Source organism: Polypterus senegalus, chromosome 14 (genome assembly GCF_016835505.1).
Source record: "Polypterus senegalus isolate Bchr_013 chromosome 14, ASM1683550v1, whole genome shotgun sequence".
NCBI lineage: Eukaryota > Metazoa > Chordata > Cladistia > Polypteriformes > Polypteridae > Polypterus > Polypterus senegalus.
In genome coordinates, this window is record NC_053167.1 from 27,081,895 (window position 1) to 27,102,463 (window position 20,569).

The 20,569-nt window shown below is 39.5% G+C and overlaps 1 protein-coding gene across 1 annotated transcript in view; it reads right to left on the reverse strand.

Annotated features, from left to right (window-relative positions):
- rtf2 (replication termination factor 2) overlaps positions 1 to 20,569 on the reverse strand; it is a 132,905-nt gene that overhangs the window by 11,565 nt on the left and 100,771 nt on the right. The window contains exon 7 of the mRNA XM_039734805.1: positions 252 to 306. Coding sequence (XP_039590739.1) covers positions 252 to 306 — 55 coding nt within the window. The remainder of the gene's footprint in view (positions 1 to 251; positions 307 to 20,569) is intronic.

Sequence of the window (20,569 nt, forward strand, 5' to 3'; positions counted from 1 at the left end):
ACTTGCAAAAATATTTAGTAGTACTAGGGTGTTGTACCATGTTAGCCATTATAAATGTAGTGAGAAGTCAAGCAAAATGACACCTTTTATTGGCTAACTATGCAAGCGTTCGAGGCAACTCAGGTCTCTAAAGCTTGCATATTGTAATCTTTTTAGTTAGCCAATAAAAGATGTAATTTTGCTTGACTTCTGACTAAAAATATTTAGGAAACTACTTAAAAAAAATAAAAATAAAAGTGAGAAATCTTTACCTTCAGATTCATTGAGTTTTGGGTGATTTTCAGTAGCTTTTGATTTCTTAGATTTCTAAAATTATAAACAGAAATTTTTTTATAAAACTTAAAATTATTACAATTTAAAATATTTCTATAGTATTGATAACATCATCTTTAGATGAACACATAATGTAACAAACCTCAGAATACAGAAAATGTGAAAGGCATGGGTAAAAATGTAAAGTTTCGTTTTAAGTGTAGAGCAAGGGTTGTCAAACTTTTCCTGCAGAGATGCAGTTAACTGCGGGTTTTCACTTCAGCCACTTTCTCCATTATTAACCAATTGCTAAAACTAATGGAACTCACTGCAGGCTAACCTAGATACCAATAGCACCATAGTCTTTCATACAATATCCGTCTCAATAAAATATCTGAAAAGAAATAAGGTCTACGAAATACTGATCTGCTGTGGTGGACAAAGCTTTTGCATGGGTAAAAACAGTTTTAGAAAGAGCTGGTATGGCTGACTGCATTAATAGCTAAATGGGGGTTTGGCTGGTGTGATAATGGTGGCCTGCTTGAGACTCTTATGTTAGCTGGCCATCTGTGGGCTTATTTTGCAAAAAAAAAAAAAAAAAGAAAACAAGCAAGTCAAATTATACTTAACACAAAAGAAGTTGGTTAGAATCCTTAGCGTTAATTTTTTTCTCAAAAAAACTTGTAAGAAGCATTGCATTTTTTTGGTTTGATAAATTACATTTATTAAATCTCATTTCTCTACTGTAAAACATGCAAAGCACTACACGTACAAATCAGAAGTGTAGAAAGTATAATGATACAAATAATAAATATGAATAATAATAAAAATAATGCTAATACCATATATACTGTGAAAATGTGTCGTTTGTGTAGTATACATTGAAGCAGTACGGTGAAATACACAACCCAATATCACAGTCAGGACAATACTAGTGTGATTCCTTGTGGATTTTGTTTCCAGACTGATCAGCTTTTGAACGGCACACTGCACATGTGTGACTGACATGAGCATCACTTTCGGATTCATCAGAATTCATCAATTTCACTGCCTGAAGACAGATTCACTTTGTTATCAGTGCTTGTATCACTGTCAAGAGTGTGCAACACTTGGGCTGCTGAAAAACGCTTTTTTACTAGATGCCACTATGAGGCTAGGAAAAGATGTATCTGCACTGTTGCCTGGGTAAAACTCAGGCCTGTCGCTTACACAAGACACATCTATATCGTTTCCGACCAACGCTTGGCACTAGCGCTCTTGCCACTTTTAGAGCCTAAGTAATCCTCAGGATCAAATGCTTACGTGAGACGAGTCTATACAGCTGCCTGAATGATGCTCAGATCTAATGCTAAGGAGATTTAAAAATAGCAATAACTCATTACTAATTATGAAAGTGGCAGAAACAAAATCCTACAACTGCAGCCTTCCCGCATCAGAGTTTGACATCCTTGAAATAAAGTATGCTGTTACCCTTAACCACAGGCTGGTTACTAAATTGCAAAACTAGACATTTGAGAAAAGAATGGTATTAAAAATTATAATGAAACTTACCATTTCATTATTAACATTAAATATAAGACTTATAATATGGAATAAGATGACTTAAAATTAAACAAATAACTCAAAGTAAGGTGCACTGCATATTACAACACCATTTTTAAAAGTGTCAGTTTCCTTTTGATGTAAAGAAGCATAACTGCATATTCATTTGTAAGCTTGTTTCTGGTCTCATCAACAATATGTGACAGTGCACTAAATCTTTCACTGGCAAAATCACTGCATGAGGCTATTCCCTTGACATCTGAAATAAAGTGAGGATTTGGACTTTGTCAGCTGACCAATACCTAATTAGTTTGTCTGAACGAGAAGCTGTTGTCTCTCCTAGGTATGTTTCTAGCTGTATGGCAGCAGGTTCTGGAACACAGCTCATTGATGCCACTGCATGTTCATCTACAATCTCATTAAGCATAGGTTGCAAACAACTATTCGGCTGCTCCTTCCAGGGACTTTTGGCAGGTGGTGCCTCATTATTCTGCAGCTCCAGCTACACCTCTTGCTCTCTTTTGCCTCCTTGGTTGTATTGATGTTTGAAAAGAACTGGTCCTTATATCTATAACAGGAAACATTTTTTCTGATGATATGCATGCAATCAATTGACAAATTTTGATACTTATTCATTTATGGCATTTTGGCAATTAAGGATTTTTGTTTTTTTTATTAGCCACTCTAGAGAAGTAATTCACAATGAAGTCTTTAAACGTATTTACAAACAGACACGGTAAGGAGTCGGGACACAGATTTGTGAAAATCTATTGCCAACACATGCAGTTTCAAAAGAATATCTATTTGGCTATCTATATAGGTGAGAATGAGATATATTCTATTGATCAAATTGTTAATAGTAAGTATATGGAAAATTAAAATAATGAATTAGGATAAAAACATGTGACCTTTCTCAGACAAAAGTAAAAATACACCTGCTCCAGTAAAATAATCATATTGAATACACAGTCATCAATATTGATGCAGACACATATACCTGTAAAACCAACATGCAAGTTTTATGTTCAGAGTTTGTTTGCAGTGTTACAATAAACAGCAAAACACAATGCTTCACATTATGAAACAATGATTAAGCACAGCATGGATTTTACTTCATGGCATTCTTTCAGAAAACAGACGCATTGGATACCGTGTTTTGCAAAGAAAAACACTTTATATGTAGTCTATAAAAACACATATATTTGTAATATGAACAACCAAAATGAATATGTGTTTTAGGTGACCGTTAAACATTTTATTTCATTGATTAAAACACAAAATGACAACTGGCCATTTATCATGTCTGAAACAAACTCTTCAATTACAAAATGCTTTGAAGGCAATGAAACGTTTCCTAGTTAATAAAATATGATAAAAATATTTAGTGTAGTTTAAATATTGAAGTTCATTTTTCTACAATTTTAAGTAAGTCATCTTAGCATGTATTATTTAGTTTCCTCATTAAAAATAGAGTATGCGACCTAGAAATAGCAAACAACGGCACATTAACACATGCTGCTTTTAGCTGAAGTACATCACAAAACCTATTAAATAGGCATACTTTGGATAGAGTAGAGTGGAAATATTGAATGTTCTTTAAGCAGGAGTATGCTAAAGAAGAATGTTTAAAATGCCCAACTATTTTACGCCCAACTTTCACAGCATCTACTTTGCTGTGTAAAAACGCTCTTTGTCACTGCCAGGTGGAGTGTATGAGCAACACAGGAAAAGCTTGAAACTCCAGTGTTATCAATACCTTTTATCATATTTTTGACTTTATCACGGAGCACAACATGCACTTAAAAAACTTTTCGGAATGTCCCAAGTGGCAAGTATTTCCAGAAATGCATCTGCTATTGCTTGGCCTGTATGGGAGCCTTAAAACTGCCTTGCATGCAGCAATAGTATCAGTTATAGGCATCGAGGCACTTTTATGAGTACAAGTGTAAGTACATGAGCACTGTATCTGACCAAAACACAATACCAGTACAGTGGAACCTCTGTTCGCGACAATAACTCGTTCCAAAACTCTGGTCGTAAACCATTTTGGTCGTGAAACGAAGCAATTTCCACCACAGGATTGTATGTAAATACAATAAATCTGTTCCAGACCGTACGAACTGTACGTAAATATATATTTTTTTTAGTTTTTAAGCACAAATATAGTTAATTATACCATAGAATGCACAATATAATAGTAAACAAAATGTAAAAACATTGAATAACACTGAGAAAACCTTGAACAACAAAGAAAACTAACACTGCAATAGTTCGCGCTAAAGTGCTAGGAACCACTAGCTAAAAACATTTTTTTTAATGACTTTTAAACACAGGGAAAAAAATGAACATTTGAAAAATCCGTAATTTAATAAACCACCAAGAAAAGTAACATTGCCACAATGCACGCTATGAACCGATCACTGTAAATAGAACTGAAAACAAAAACAAGCCTGTTCTACCTTATGCGTCCAACCTTCCCTCTCTTGCGTGCTCTCTCTTTCGCGAGCCTGGAGCGCCTGTGTGTATGTGTGCCCCTGTCTCGTGTGTATGTCTGTGTGTCTCTCTCTCTCTCCGCCACCCAATCCCACACCAACGGAGAGACTGAACATGTACCTGGCTTGTTTGTATATCGAGTGTGTGGTCGTGAACTGAGGCAAAAGTTTGGCGAACTTTTTGGTCGTAAACCGAGTTGTACGTGTACCGAAACGTTCGTGAACAGAGGTTCCACTGTATCTGTATTTTTCCATCCCTAGGCATAATTATAGATATTATTATTACCCAAAAATGCTGATAACTTTCTATAGGTACTTTGAGCACAAAACAAATTTTAGCAAGGGAAAATGAAAGAAGACAAACCAACATATGAATGACCTTCTTAAAATAAGTTAGCAATATATTAAACTGCTTTCACTTTAATATATTAATGTATTACACCACTTTACATAAGAAGTTATTTTAATTATAAAAACTAGTCTTAAGCATTAGGATTTTAGCAAGAAACCTCATAATAAAACACATTTAATACTTAATTATATTTCTCTTGTTGGTTACAGCTGTCATGAACTATCAGAAATAGTGTAAAAAATGGAGAACTTAATTACATTTCTTTTCAAAAGAAAGCAGCGCTCCTAATTAATAACTATAAAAATATCAGGCTTTTAAGCAATTTACAGAATGCAACAGAATAAGAATGTTACATCAAATAAAATTACCTTAATGAAATTAATTATTTTGTGTTTGCCTTAAATAAAATGTTTAAAGAAAAATTGCACGGGTATATTTAACATTCAGCTATGACTTGGATAAACCTAATTTAACTGCTCAGTAGAATGACCTGCTAGTAGAATTATACCTGCTAGTAGAAATGTGACCAGTTTGCTTAGTTCTTAACAAAAATATGCTAAAAAGAGTGTAATCATCACCTATGTGACTATAACAGAAAAATGCATTGTAACGGATTTGAGGCAAAATGAAGTAGTAAGTTTTCAGCAAAAAACCTTGTGAGCGATAAAATGTGTAAATTAACAAAAGGAAGGAAAGCCTATTAGCATTACATTCACCATTTTCAAAGATCCTTCTAAAAAAACATTCAATTTAAATCTTATAATATATTAAGTGTCTGTTATTTCTATCCTACATCAAACATTAGGATGTTTAAAAGAGAAACATTTTAGACCAGCTGTATCATGGAAAGATAATTAATCAAATCAACACTACATTCTGTAGACAATTTTGTCCCTGTCCATTAAAAAATCTTACTGAATAAAAATGTACACACAGTGTATGTATTTCTGCATTTCTGGTCCTTAAAAGAAATATCTCTTGTGCCACTGAATCTGTCAGAACCCTAAAAGTTAAACATTATTAAAACAAAATACACCGCAGACTGATCTAAAGCACATAAATTACCACACCACTGTTACTAAGTCGTCGTCTTCTTTCGGCTGCTCTCGTTAGGGGTCGCCACAGCAGATCATCTTCTTCCATATCTTTCTGTCCTCTGCATCTTGTTCTGTTACACCCATCACCTGCATGTCCTCTCTCACCACATCCAAAAACCTTCCCTTGGGCCTTCCTCTTTTTCTCTTGCCTAGCAGCTCTATCCTTAGCATCCTTCTCCCAATATACTCAGCATATCTCCTTTGCACATGTCCAAACCAACGCAATCTCGCCTCTCTGACTTTGTCTCCCAACCGTCCAACTTGACCTGACCCTCTAAAGTACTAATTTCTAATCCTCTCCATCCTTTTCACACCCAATGCAAGTCTTAGCATCTTTAACTCTGCCACCTCCAGCTCTGTCTCCTGCTTTCTGGTCGGTGCCACCGTCTCCAACCCATATAACATAGCTGGTCTCACTACCATCCTGTAGACCTTTCCTTTCACTCTTGCTGATATCCTTCTGTCACAAAACACTCCTGACACTCTTCTCCACCCATTCCACCCTGCCTACATTCTCTTTTTCACCTGTCATCCACAATCCCCATTACTCTGTGCTGTTGATCCCAAGTATTTAAACTCATCCACCTTCGTCAACTCTACTCCTTGCATCCTCACCATTCCACTGACCTCACTCTCATTTACACACATGTATTCTGTCTTGTTCCCACTGCATCAGCAAACATCATAGACCACGGGGATTCCTGTCTAATCTTGCCCGTCAACCTGTCCATCACCACTGCAAATAAGAAAGGGCTCAGAGCCGATCCTTGATGTAATCCCACCTCCACCTTGAATGCATCCGTCGCTCCTACTGCAGACCTCACCACAGTCATACTTACCTCGTACATATCCTGTACAACTTTTACATACTTCTCTGCCACTCCCGACTTCCTCATACAATACCACAGCTCCTCTCAAAGGCACCCTGTCATATGCTTTCTCCAGGTCCACAAAGACACAATGCAACTCCTTCTGGCCTTCTCTATACTTTTCCATCAACACCCTCAGAGCAAACATCGCATCTGTGGTGCTCTTTCTTAGCATGAAACCATACTGCTGCTCATTTCTTAACCTAGCTTCCACTACTCTTTCTCATAACTTCGTGCTGTGGCTCATCAATTTTATTCCCCTGTATTTACTACAGTCCTGCACATTCCCCTTGTTCTTAAATATCGGCACCAGTACACTTCTTCTCCACTCCTCAGGCATCCTCTCACTTCCATTAAACAATCTGATTAAAAACTCCACTGCCATCTCTCCTAAACACCTCTATGCTTCCACAGGTACGTCATCTGGACCAACGGCTTTTCCATTCATCCTCCCCATAGCTGTCCTTACTTCCTCCTTGGTAATCCATTGCACTTCCTGATTCACTATATCCACATCATCCAACCTCTTCTCTCTCTCGTTCTCTTCATTCGTAAGCCTTTCAAAGTACTCTTTCCATCTGCCTAGTACACTCTCCTCGCTTGTGAGTATGTTTCCATCTTTATCCTTTATTACCCTAACCTGCTGCACATCTTTCCTAACTCGGTCCCCCTGTCTAGCCAATCGGTACAGGTTATTTTCTCCCTCTTTAGTGTCCAACCTCTCATACAACTCATCATATGCTTTTTCTTTAGCCTTCACCACCTCTCTCTTTACCTTGCACCTTATCTCTTTGTACTCTTGTCTACTTTCTGCATTTCTCTGAGTATCCCACTTCTTCTTTGTCATCCTCTTCCTCTGTATACTCTCCTGTATTTCCTCATTTTACCACCAGGTTTCCTTTTCTTCCTTCCTCTGACCAGATGTCACGCCAAGCACCCTTCTTGCTGTCACCCTTACTACATCGTACCGTGGCAGGTGAGCCGGTGCTAAGCTAAAAGCTAAGCGGCTAGCGAGAAAGTGACAATACAAGCCTTCAGTGCCTTCTGTGATCGTGGGAAATGTGAACTCACTGCCAAATAAGATCTATGAACTGGCTGCACTGGTGAAAAATGTCAGGACCTACAGAGAATGCAGTTTGTTGTGCTTTTGTGAAACGTGGCTAACAACTAACATCCTAGATGCTAACGTGGAGCTGCCCGGGTTTAGCACAGTTAGAGCGAACAGAGACGCAATTACCTGCGCGAAGTGGAAAGGAGGAGGACTCGCTCTCTACGTGAATACAAGGTGGTGCAACTCTGGACATTTAAACGTCAAAATCTCCACTTGCTGCAGGGACATCGAACTGTTGGCCGTAAGTTTGCGTCCCTATTACTTGTCCAGAGAGTTTGGACAGGTCATTGTTGTTATTGTTTACATCCCTCCTCAGGAAGACGTGGAGATAGCGGGTGACATCATCCATTCCGCTGTTGCTAAACTACAAACGCAGCACTCCAAGGCTCTTGTGCTAATTGCTGGAGACTTTAACCATGTGATGCTGGACAAAACATTACCTGCCTTCTCCAAGTATGTGGATTGTAACACCAGGGGAAATAGGACTATTGACCTACTGTATGCAAACGTTAAAGACGCATACAGCACCTCCCCGCTGCCTGCGCTTGGGAATGCAGATCAAAACCTGGTTCTGCTTCAGCCTCACTACAAAACAAGAGTGAGGGAGCTACCTACAACCACACGCTCATTCAGGAAGTGGTCCCCTGAGGCAGAGCACGCTCTGAGAGACTGTGTTGGAACTACGCACTGGGATATCCTGAAGGGGTCACATAGTGAAAACATTGAGGAGGTTGTTGACTGCACTACTGACTACATCAACTTCTATATGGACATTGTAGTTCCAGTAAGAACAGTAAGCTGCTATGCTAACAACAAGCCATGGATTACAAGTGACATCAAGTGCCTTTTGAACCAGAGGTAAAGGGCTTTTAAAGGCAGTGATAAGCATGAGCTCAAGCGTGTGCAGAAGGAACTCCGAGTCCAGCTCAGGGCGGCGAAGGAGCAGTACAGGAGAAAGCTGGAGCAGACGTTGCAGAATAACAGCATGAAGGAAGTGTGGGATGGAATGAAGATCATCACTGGCTGCAGCTCGAAGTGGGGTGCCACCATCGAGAGAGACGTGGAGAGAGCAAACCAGATGAACAACTTCTTTAACGACCCTCACCCACTCTCACCTCGGAGTAGTGCGCCCTCCACCCATCCTTCTGCTGATACCAGCATAGAAGAGTTTTCCCCCACCCACAATTACAGCAGCCCAGGTAAGCAGAGAGCTGAGGAGACTTCGTGCCAGCAAAGCAGTGGGTCCAGATCAAGTATCGCCACAACTGCTGAAGGCCTGTACGTTGCAGCTGGGGAGTCCTCTACAACACATCTTCAACCTGAGCCTGGAACAGGGGAGAGTCCCGAGGCTTTGGAAAACATCTTCCATCACCCCAGTCCCAAAGGTACCACGTTCTAGTGAGCTGAATGACTTCCAGCCTGTCGCTCTGACGTCACATGTGATGAAGACCATGGAGCGGCTGCCCCTTCACCACCTGAGGCCACAGGTCCGCCACACCCTCAGAGGGTGCAGACATATAAATACCTGGGAGTGCAGCTAGATGATAAATTGGACTGGACTGCCAATACTGATGCTCTGTGCAAGAGAAGACACAGCCAACTATACTTCCTTAGAAGGCTGGCGTCCTTTCAACATCTGCAATAAGATGCTGCAGATGTTCTATCAGATGGTTGTGGCGAGCACCCTCTTCTACGCGGTGGTGTGCTGGGGAGGCAGTAAAAAGAAGAGGGATGCCTCATGCCTGGACAAACTGGTGAGGAAGGCAGGCTCTATTGTAGGCACAGAGCTGGACAGTTTGACATCCATGGCAGAGCGACAGGCGCTGAGCAGGCTCCTGTCAATCATGAAGAATCCACTGTATCCACTAAACAGTATCATCACCAGACAGAGGAGCAGCTTCAGCAACAGACTGCTGTCACTGCCCTGCTCCACTGACAAACTGAGGAGATCATTCCTCCCCCACACTATGCGACTCTTCAATTCCACCTGGGGTGGTAAACATTAACATTATACAAAGTTATTGTCCGTTATACCTGCATTTTTATCACTGTTTAATTTAATATTGTTTTTTATCAGTATGCTGCTGCTGGAGTATGTGAGATTTCCCCTTGGGATTAATAAAGTATCTATCTATCTACATCTGCTGTAGTTTCCCAACTGTCTAGTAACTCTTCACTGCCACCCAGTGCCTGTCTCACCTTCTCCCTAAACTCAACCTTGCAGTCTTCCTATTTCAACTTCCACCATTTTGTCCTTGGCTCTGCTCTCACTCTCTTCCTCTTCTTGATCTCCAACGTCATCCTACAGACCACCATCCTATGATGCTTAACTACACTTTCCCCTGCCACTACTTTGCATTCTTCAATCTCCTTTAGATTGACTCTTCTGCATAGTATGCAATCTACCTGTGTGCATTTTCCTCCACTCTTGTACGTCACCCTATGTTCCTCCCTCTTCTCAAAATACGTATTCACCACAGCCATGTCCATCCTTTTGGCAAAATCCACTATCCTCTGTCCTTCTTCATTCCTCTCCTTGATACCATACCTACCCATCACCTCCTCGTCTCCACTGTTCCCTTCATCAACATGCCCAGTGAAATCCGCTCCAATCACCACTTTCTGTCCCTTGGGTACACTGTTCATCACTTCATCCAACTCACTCCAAAAATCTTTTTTCTCATCCATTGCACATCCAACTTCCGGTGCATATGCACTAACAACATTCATCATCACCTCCAATTTCCAGCTTCATAATCATTACTCTGTCTGACACTCCCACCTCCGATCCACCTGGCCTAACTCCCCTTTCATTTAGTCTCTTACATACACAATATATCAACCTTTCTTCTCTCCATCATATCGGCTAACTTTCTCCCCTTACCGGTCATATTGCCAACATTCAAAGTTCCTACCCTCAGTTCCACTATCTTTACCTTCCTCCTCTTCTCCGGACATGTCTCCCCCACTCTTCTTCTCCTTCTTCAGCAAACAGTAGCCAAATTTCCGCCAGCACCCTGTTGGCTAACAGTACTGGTGGTTGTTGTTGCTAACCTGGGGCTCGACCAATCCGGTATGGAAATTTTTATTGTTGTCCGCATATTGATTTGGGAAAAGTTTTACACCGGATGCCCTTCCAGACATAACCCTCCCTAATAAAGCAAAATTCTATTTAAAAGGTTTGTAACAATAAATATAGTTATAAGTTAATAATACAGTTTTAATAATTCTATAAAGTAATGTACATACTCTATATTTCTATATCTTTATTTGCATGATGTTGTACTGATGTTATGCTGCATTTCAACTAATACAGTATACCTGAAACTTTGCAGAGTGCTCTGAATTTGCTCATGGAAATGTGCTGAATAAAATTAACTGAAATGATCTGTGTTTGAATCTACTGAGCTGTTCAAGTTCAAGCACTTTATTGTCATTGTGTAACACAATGAAATTACTTTTTGTGACAGCCCCAAGGTGCCCCAAGCTGGCATACAACATCACTTTCAAGCCAGGATAATGCACAATCCTGGCTTAATGTTTCAGGACTGTAAAAGAACAACTGAATTATGGCAAGAATCTACATGATATTTTTTTGAAAGAAATTGATGGCATACTATAATGACCTAGGCTGCCCTACTGCAATCAAGATTTACTTCATTAAGCAACATTCACAATGCACATCATCAGAAAAACAGAAACTATACTGAACACTTACATTTTGTAACATTTGGGCTTTTTCTACTTTGTCCAATATGTACCTGGAAGGCAAGGCTGTTTCAGCTGAGGTGTAGGAGTTCACTTATATACACTTGCATTACGTTTTACTTTTATGAGTTATTTACACAAATGAAAAAGTGTCACAGTAGTGTGACGATGTAGGTTTGACTCCATGCTCCCATCCGCTGTTAAGGAGCCCTTGAACCAAACACCGTAGATAATGTCGCCGAGATCAGCTAGACAGTGGAGGCAACAACATAGCAAGGGGATGGTACAAATGTGCAAAAGTGCTTTTATTTAAAATATCAAAACAAAAACAAAGTGCAACAGTGCAGTGCCCACAGTTCAATAAATCTTAATTAAATAAATAATCCATAAAAAACAAACGTGGAGGTTAAAAACAATAAATAGAACAAAGACTATCCTTAAAACCAGAGGTTAAAACATTCACCAGGAAGCAGTCTTTAAAATCAACAACAAGTCCGGTGTCTTCTTTTAACTGGTGACTCCCCTGCTTCTTTCTCCCTGTCCAGGCTTCACAACAGGGGAGCTACTCTACCTGCAGCTGACCTTCTCTCCACTACTGATCTGGTGGCGTCCCAATCCCTGGCTTCGGTTCTGCCCACTCCAGACCGAGACTGGGTTTCCCTGACGACCAGGACGATCACGCCAGGGAGTTTACCGCCCAAGCCTCCCGATTCCCGCAGCCTTCTTGGCCTTACGCGGCCAGCCATCCTTCTTCCCGTCACTTCCGCTCTTCAAAACATGCTCAGCTGGAGCGACCACTAACTACGGTCCTCGGGTGTCAGCCAAACACCCCGCTAAGGCTCACTGTCCAGCTGCCTGCGAGCCTAACACTCGCTCGCTCGTCCACTCGCTCTCCTGCGCTGACTTGTGCGCACTCTTCCTGCAACCTCCGTCCTTTCTTTTTCTTTCCATTTTGTTCTCTCTCATCTCTGCCAACCGACTCATGCTTCTTTTATATTGCGAGGGGCCATAGCAGCTGCAGCACATTAGCCACGGGAACAATCACAGATGTGGGCAGTCCCTCACCTGTGCACTAGGTGAGAAACGCCCAAACCGCAGATCGCCCCGTAGCTTGCTACGGCCACTACGCCTCCTCACGAAGCCGCCGCGAGTGTGGTGATTATTTATTTATGAATTATGGAAACGACCTTTGCTAAGCGAGCTGTGGACCCATAACACCACAAGTAGATACTGAAACTAAAGGTATTATTAACAATGACACTGCAAAAAAACTACTCACATAAAATGTGTGGGGTTTTTTTTATTAACCTATACTTATTTAGAAACTGGTACATTTCTATAGAATCTTTCCAAATGTAGAATGAAAAATATTTTAAAAGTCAAACAAAATGCTATAACTGACATATTTCATACTGAATAACTTAAGCCTACATATTTCAGTAATGTAGTAACTGCATTAGCTGCTCATTTAACTAGCAGTCTATCGGGAATTATCACATCCATTTTCAAATACAATTACTAAACTACTAGCTGACATGTGTACCCTTCTGAGGGAGAAGATTCAGTACCATGGTACATAAATACCTAATTACTTCAAGAGAATTAGAAAGTTTGGGGATTACCTTATTATAAGATTTTCCACTTCTAGTTAGATCATAGATCACTTGTTTATCCACAATTGATCTTAAACCATTAAGAATAATGTCCAGTAACGACTGATTTGCCTTTGCCTGCAAAAGGACACGGTGTCTAAATTATGTTGCAAGGTCTATTAGTGTCAACACACAATATTACTTTTCAGTGCTGCTTTTCTGGTGATTCACTAACTTGTTCAGAATTCTACTTATAAATGACACTAGGTGCCCTGTCCTTTAACAACCTTTACAGTGCATCCGGAAAGTATTCACAGAATTCCAAAATGGATTAAATTCATTTTTTTCCTCAGAATTCTACACACAACACCCCATAATGACAACGTGTACCTAAGTATTCACAACCTTTACTCAATACTTTGTCAATGCACCTTTGGCAACAATTACAGCCTCAAGTCTTTTTGAATATGATGCCACAAGCTTGGCACACCTATCCTTGGCCAGTTTCGCCCATTCCACTTTGCAGCACCTCTCAAGCTCCATCAAGTTGGATGGGAAGCGTCGGTGCACAGCCATTTTAAGATCTCTCCAGAGATGTTCAATCGCATTCAAGTCTGGGCTCTGGCTGGGCCACTCAAGGACATTCACAGAGTTGTCCTGAAGCCACTACTTTGATATCTTGGCTGTGTGCTTAGGGTCATTGTCCTGCTGAGGTCAAGAGCGCTCTGGAGCAGGTTTTCATCCAGGATGTCTCTGTACATTGCTGCAGTCATCTTTCCCTTTACCCTGACTAGTCTCCCAGTTCCTGCAACTGAAAAACATCCCCACAGCATGATGCTGCCACCACCATGCTTCACTGTAGAGATGGTATTGGCCTGGTGATGAGTGGTGCCTGGTTTCCTCCAAACGTGACGCCTGGCATTCACACCAAAGAGTTCAATGTTTGTCTCATCAGACCAGAGAATTTTGTTTCTCATGGTCTGAGAGTCCTTTTACTAAAGAGTGACTTCCGTCTGGCCACTCTACCATGCAGGCCTGATTGGTGGATTGCTGCAGAGATGGTTGTCCTTCTGGAAGGTTCTCCTCTCTCCACAGAGGACCTCTGGAGCTCTGACAGAGTGACCATCGGGTTCTTGGTCACTTCCCTCACTAATGCCCTTCTCCCCCAAACACTCTGTTTAGATGGCTGGCCAGCTCTAGGAAAAGTCCTGGTGGTTTCGAACTTCTTCCACTTACGGATGATGTAGGCCACAGTGCTCATTGGGAGCTTCAAAGCAGCAGACATTTTTCTGTAACCTTCCCCAGATTTGTGCCTCGAGACAATCATGTCTCGGAGGTCTACAGACAATTCCTTTGACTTTATGCTTGGTTTGTGCTCTGACATGAACTGTCAACTGTGGGACCTTATATAGACAGGTGTGTGCCTTTCCAAATCATGTCCAATCAACTGAATTTACCACAGGTGGACTCCAATTAAGCTGCAGAAACATATCAAGGATGATCAGGAGAAACAGGATGCATTTTGAGCTTCATGGCAAAGGCTGTGAATACTTATGTACATGTGCTTTCTCAATTTTTTTATTTTTAATAAATTTGCAAAAATCTCAAGTAAACTTTTTTCACGTTGTCATTATGGGGTGTTGTGTGTAGAATTCTGAGGAAAAAAATGAATTTAATCCATTTTGGAATAAGGCTGTAACATAACAAAATGAGGAAAAAGTAATGCGCTGTGAATACTTTCTGGATGCACTGTATATTGACAACATACAGTTGTGTTCAAAATAACAGCAGTCCGACATCACTAACCTGATCATTTACCGTTTTTGGTAGAAATTAATTTTTAAATGGCAAATAATTTATTAGTAGGTGTAGTAGAGCAACAGAAAACCAACAGACATGATGTGCCAGCTGCTGATTCTTTGTAATTGAATCATTAATTGAATGGAGAGTGTTCAAAATAATAGCAGTGTGGAGTTCAATTAGTGAGGTCATTCATTCAGTAAAAAAAACAGGTGCCAATTATAGCCCTTATTTACGGAAGGCAGCACATGATGTACAAGCTGGTTATAGTGCAGTTGTTTTTAAACATTTTACTAAATTTATTAAAATCAAATAACATTCCATAGAAACAAGTTTTACAAAACTAGGTTTGAAACAAATCAATCCCCACCCATGAGAAAGAAAGCTAGGCTAACAAAGTAAAACTTCAATAGTAGAAAAAATAAATAAATAGATAAATAAATAAATAAATCAGTTAACATAGAGTAAAAAAAAAAAAGGAAGATAATCTTCTTCCTCAATTTAAATGCTTATTCTAAAATGTTATTGATTAGATCCTGCCAAGTTTCGAAAAAGTTGTGTACAGATCCTCTAAGAATTTGATTTTATCCAATTTCAGATAATATATAACATCAGTTACCCACTGACTTAAAAGAGGTAAGTTAGACTTATCTTGCTCTACCGGAAGAATCCTATGTGCCAATAGTGATGTGAAGGTAATTACAGTTTGTTTTTCCTCCTCCACTTTAAACCCACCTGGAAGTACACCAAACACAGCTGTTAATGGGTTAGGAGGGATTGTGACTCCAAGGCTCTCTGAAAGGCATTTAAAAATTTTGGTCTAAAATGATGTTAATTTAGTGCACGTCCAAATTATATACCCCAATGAGGTTGGACCTTGACTGCAACATTTTGTACAATTCTAAACAAGAGAGGCAGCCATTCCAGCAGCTCTGTGTATGACTTTATCTTTCTACCTTTTTTCTCTATTTCAGTGATCACTCCTAACACTTTCTTTTATGTTGACTCGTTCCCTGGAATTTAATATTTTTCTTTATCAGTATGCTGCTGCTGCTGCAGTACGTGAATTTCCCCTTGGGATTAATAAATTGTCTATCTATCTATCTAAGATGCGCTCGACACATAATTTTAATTTGAATAATTGTAAGCTTTGACAATATGGAGCTAGATGGTTATATTGCATTTCTCTCTAAAAATCTCAGTAAAATGGGTTGTTCCAGACACTGTTCAGAAGAAACAGCATACTTTGATTAAAAAGTTGATCGGTGAGGGTAAAACAAATAAAGAAGTGCAGAAAATGATAAGCTGCTCAGCTAAAATTATCGCAAATGCTTTAAAATGTCAACCAAAACCTGAAGACGTTGAAGAAAATGTAAAACTACCATTTGAATGGATTGAAGAATAGAGAGACTCAGCCAGTGATCAGCTTCAGGACGATCAAAGGGGGTCTAAAGTTACTTATTAGTACTATTACAATTAGAAGACACCAAGGTGAAGCCAAGATATCGGCAAGAAGTCCCATTGTTGAAGCAGTGAAGCATTGTAGCACAAGCATCATGAAATGGGGATGTTTCTCATACTATGGTGTTGGGCTTATTTATCGCATACCTGGGGTTATGGATCAGTTTGGACACCTCAAAATACATGAAGAGGAAATGCCCTTGAAATGGGTGTTTCAACAAGACAATAACCCCAAACACACCAGTAAAGGAGCAACATCTTGGTTCCAGACCAATAAGATTGACGTTATGGAGTGGCCAGCCCCAATCCCCGGACCTTAACCCAATAGAAAACTTGTTGGGTTACATCAAAAATGCTGTTTTTGAGGCAACATCAAGATCTGCAGAAGAATTGTGGAATATGGTCCCATCATCCTGGGTTGGAATAACTGTCGACTCCATGCAACACAGATGTGCAGCAGTTCTTAGAAACAGTGGTTATACAACTAAATATTAGTTCGGTGATTCAAAGGAAAGCAAAATCTTGAAACATTTTTCAGTTTATACAGTGAATGTTTGAGTTTGTAAAGAAGAACGCAGACACTATTTCTTTGAACAGCCTATTATTTCATTTGCTACACTTTCTGTAAAGAAATAACACAAATTTGACAGATTTGTCTTCATGTTTTGATTTGGAATAGAATGTGCAGTGTTCCCAATGCATCTGTGTGTATGGAAATAAAAGCTATTATAAGGATTCTGAGCTTTTTAAACACACTGCTATGATTCTGAACACAACTGTATGTGTCCCTTTTGAAATGTTATCTGCTAAACATAATATCCCAATAACCTCATCTCCCAAAAATCTCCAATCCTTAAGAAACACTTCCCAACTCTGATGAAGATACAGAGAGTATTTCCAGGTTTAATTAACAAACTTTATGGAATTCAATCATAGACAATGTTGGGGTGAATAGGAAAAGGACCTTTCTATTACACTTTTAAATAAGTAATGGAATTTAACTACTCAGAAAATAAATTCCTCTCGAGTTTGTACAAAACACACTGTAATTGAGCTAAAATTGCACACTGAAATTGCACGCCTTTTTTAAATTCTCTAAAAAGTATCCAGGACCAGATCTTAATAATGAACACTGTGAACAAGACACCTCACTTCTTTTCAACACTAAAACAATAAAATCATTCAAATAACAGCAGATGAGATCACATTATCGAATTGAAAAAAATATTATAGTAACATATACTACAATGCTTGTTATGAAGATTTATCTTTAGTAATGGGAAGAAATCTAATACACCTATTATAAGTCAATGAGAAAGGGATTCTTATTAACTTATATTGAAAAAATAAAATTCTCTCTACAAGGAGTAGTTCAGGAATTTTTTCACAGTTTATTAACGGTATAATAAATATCATTTTGTATATTTTCTTTACTTTTGCTGTTGTTTAAAATATGTGAGGAATTACATTGTGCTTTGATATCATATATACAGGTGCCAGTCATAAAATTAGAATATCATGACAAAGTTGATTTATTTCAGTAATTCCATTCAAAAAGTTAAACTTGTATATTAGATTCATTCATTACACACAGACTGATGTATTTCAAATGTTCATTTCTTTTAATTTTGATGATTATAACTGACAACTAATGAAAGTCCCAAATTCAGTATCTTGGAAAATTAGAATATTGTGAAAAGGTTCAATATTGAAGACACCTGGTGACACACTCTAATCAGCAAATTAACTCAAAACACCTGCAAAAGCCTTAAAATGGTCTCTCAGTCTAGTTCTGTAGGCTACACAATCATGGGGAAGACTGCTGACTTGACAGTTGTCCAAAAGACGACCATTGACACCTTGCACAAGGAGGGCAAGACACAAAAGGTCATTGCTAAAGAGGCTGGCTGTTCACAGAGCGCTGTGTCCAAGCACATTAATAGTGAGGCGAAGGAAGGACAAGATGTCGTAGAAAAAAGTGTACAAGCAATAGGGATAACCGCACCCTGGAGAGGATTGTGAAACAAAACCCATTCAAAACTGTGGGAGAGATTCATAAAGAGTGGACTGAATCCACGTTGCTTGAGGTCCAGGGTAAAGTTTCCACAGTCAGTGATGGTTTGGGGTGCCATGTCATCTGCTGGTGATGGTCCATTGTGTTTTCTGAGGTCCAAGGTCAATGCAGCCATCTACCAGGACGTTTTAGAGCACTTCATGCTTCCTGCTGCTGACGAACTTTATGGAGATGCAGATTTCATTTTCCAACAGGACCTGGCACCTGCACACAGTGCCAAAGCTACAAGTACCTGGTTTAAGGACCATGGTATCCCTGATCTTGATTGGTCAGTAAACTCGCCTGACCTTAACCCCATAGAAAATCTAAGGGGTATTGTGAAGAGGAAGATGCAATACGCCAGACCCAACAATTCAGAAGAGCTGAAGGCCACTGTCAGAGCAACATGGGCTCTCATAACACCTGAGCAGTGCCACAGACTGATTGACTTCATGCCACGCCGCATTGCTGCAGTAATCCAGGCCAAAGGAGCTCCAACTAAATATTGAGTGCAGAACATGCTCGTACTTTACATGTTCATACCTTTCAGTTGGCCAACATTTCTAAAAATCCTTTTTTTGCATTGGTCTTAACTGATATTCTAATTTTCCGAGATACTGAATTTGGGACTTTCATTAGTTGTCAGTTATAATCATCAAAATTAAAAGTAATAACAAATGCAATGAACTTGGGAAAAAGTAATCTCACTGGTAAAACAAGAAGCTGTCAACAAACCCATATTATATAGAAACCGGTTTTGCAATTAACTGTCAATGAGCATTAACTGCCTGGCAACATAGTTACTAGGAATTAATTTTTGTGTGACATCCATACAAATAAAAAGTTAATCTGAAAAAACAGCACAATATGCAATACATGACACTACAACAGCACTAGAATTTTACAGTTTTCATGTTTAATTTTTATATAACTATGCAACTGTAATAATAAAAAGTTTTACTTTCTGAAACACTTTCCTGAAGTGGTTGAAAGTGAGACAGACAGGGCAGAAGCAAAGCGCAACCAAACAGGTAAGCAGCAGATAGACTTTTTAAAACAACACTTGAATATAAAAGCACCACAAATGCATCTGTATGTCGGCATTTTGCTTCACCACATCGAACCATTCATCAAACATCAAAGCGCGCACATCAATCCCGTAGGATCTGCATAAAGGCTTTCTGTCACATGTAGATAGTAAAGGGAGACTATGATGTCACATTCCAAGTTTTATCACACTGCACCCCCCAACCTTTTGCTGGTACTGCAACTGCCATCTGATGACCGGCTCAGAGGACGCATCAAATGAACACTGGGAACATGTGGCAGCCATCATGCATGCGCGTAACCGTTCTGAGCGTGAAGCATAAACGAGCCCTAACAAGCACATATTTAGAACTAGCAAAACACCCGAGCTTCGCAGCGGCGAAGTACTGCATTAAAATTTTTATTAAGAAGAAAATTTTACCTTTTTAAACTATTTTTAAAATATGCCAATAATTATTTGTTAAGGATCTCTTTGTATATCATGTTGTCAGTTCGGCCCTCCGGTTGTAACATGACCAAGCTGTGCGCTGAGCTTACTCTTGAGCATGCAACTTACAGTTGGCCATGTGAACAGTAATCTTGTCTCAAATCTCACAGCTTGGATTGCTGCTGTCATAATCGGTTTGAGTTTCATGGTTTGTTTCAATTACGACAGTGTTTGCAGGATTTGTTGTGTTGAAGTGACATTCGGCATCTGTCAAGCGTTGTAAGCACACAACCGGTTTCATCGATAAAATCACATCCAGCTTTTGAGAGTTTAAAATTCATAAACATCAAAGTGTCCACTACTGAAATTGTCACCTGTGAATCTAAGATGTTTAAGAGGCATTGGCGGTTGTCGAAAGGTGTAAAATATTTGGCCATTTCGGTACACTTGAAAGCGACAACCGAACAATTCAGCACCAGCCATCAACTCACATGCAGAACCATAGGTGAAGGGCTTAAGCATTTCACTCTTATAGTGCTCCTGTGTAGTATAATCATCTCCTGTACCATCATCAGTCCACACCTTAAACCTGTCCCAGTCATTCAGTACATAAGACACAATGTTCCTCCGGATATCAAGAGTGAGCCTGATCTGGCCGTACAATATGTAACAAAGAGAATGGAAAAGGTAGGTGCCATCTCCGGGCATGGAAACCACTCGGTAAGTGACAGTTCTTTGATTGATGGTGATCACCTCGATAGACATG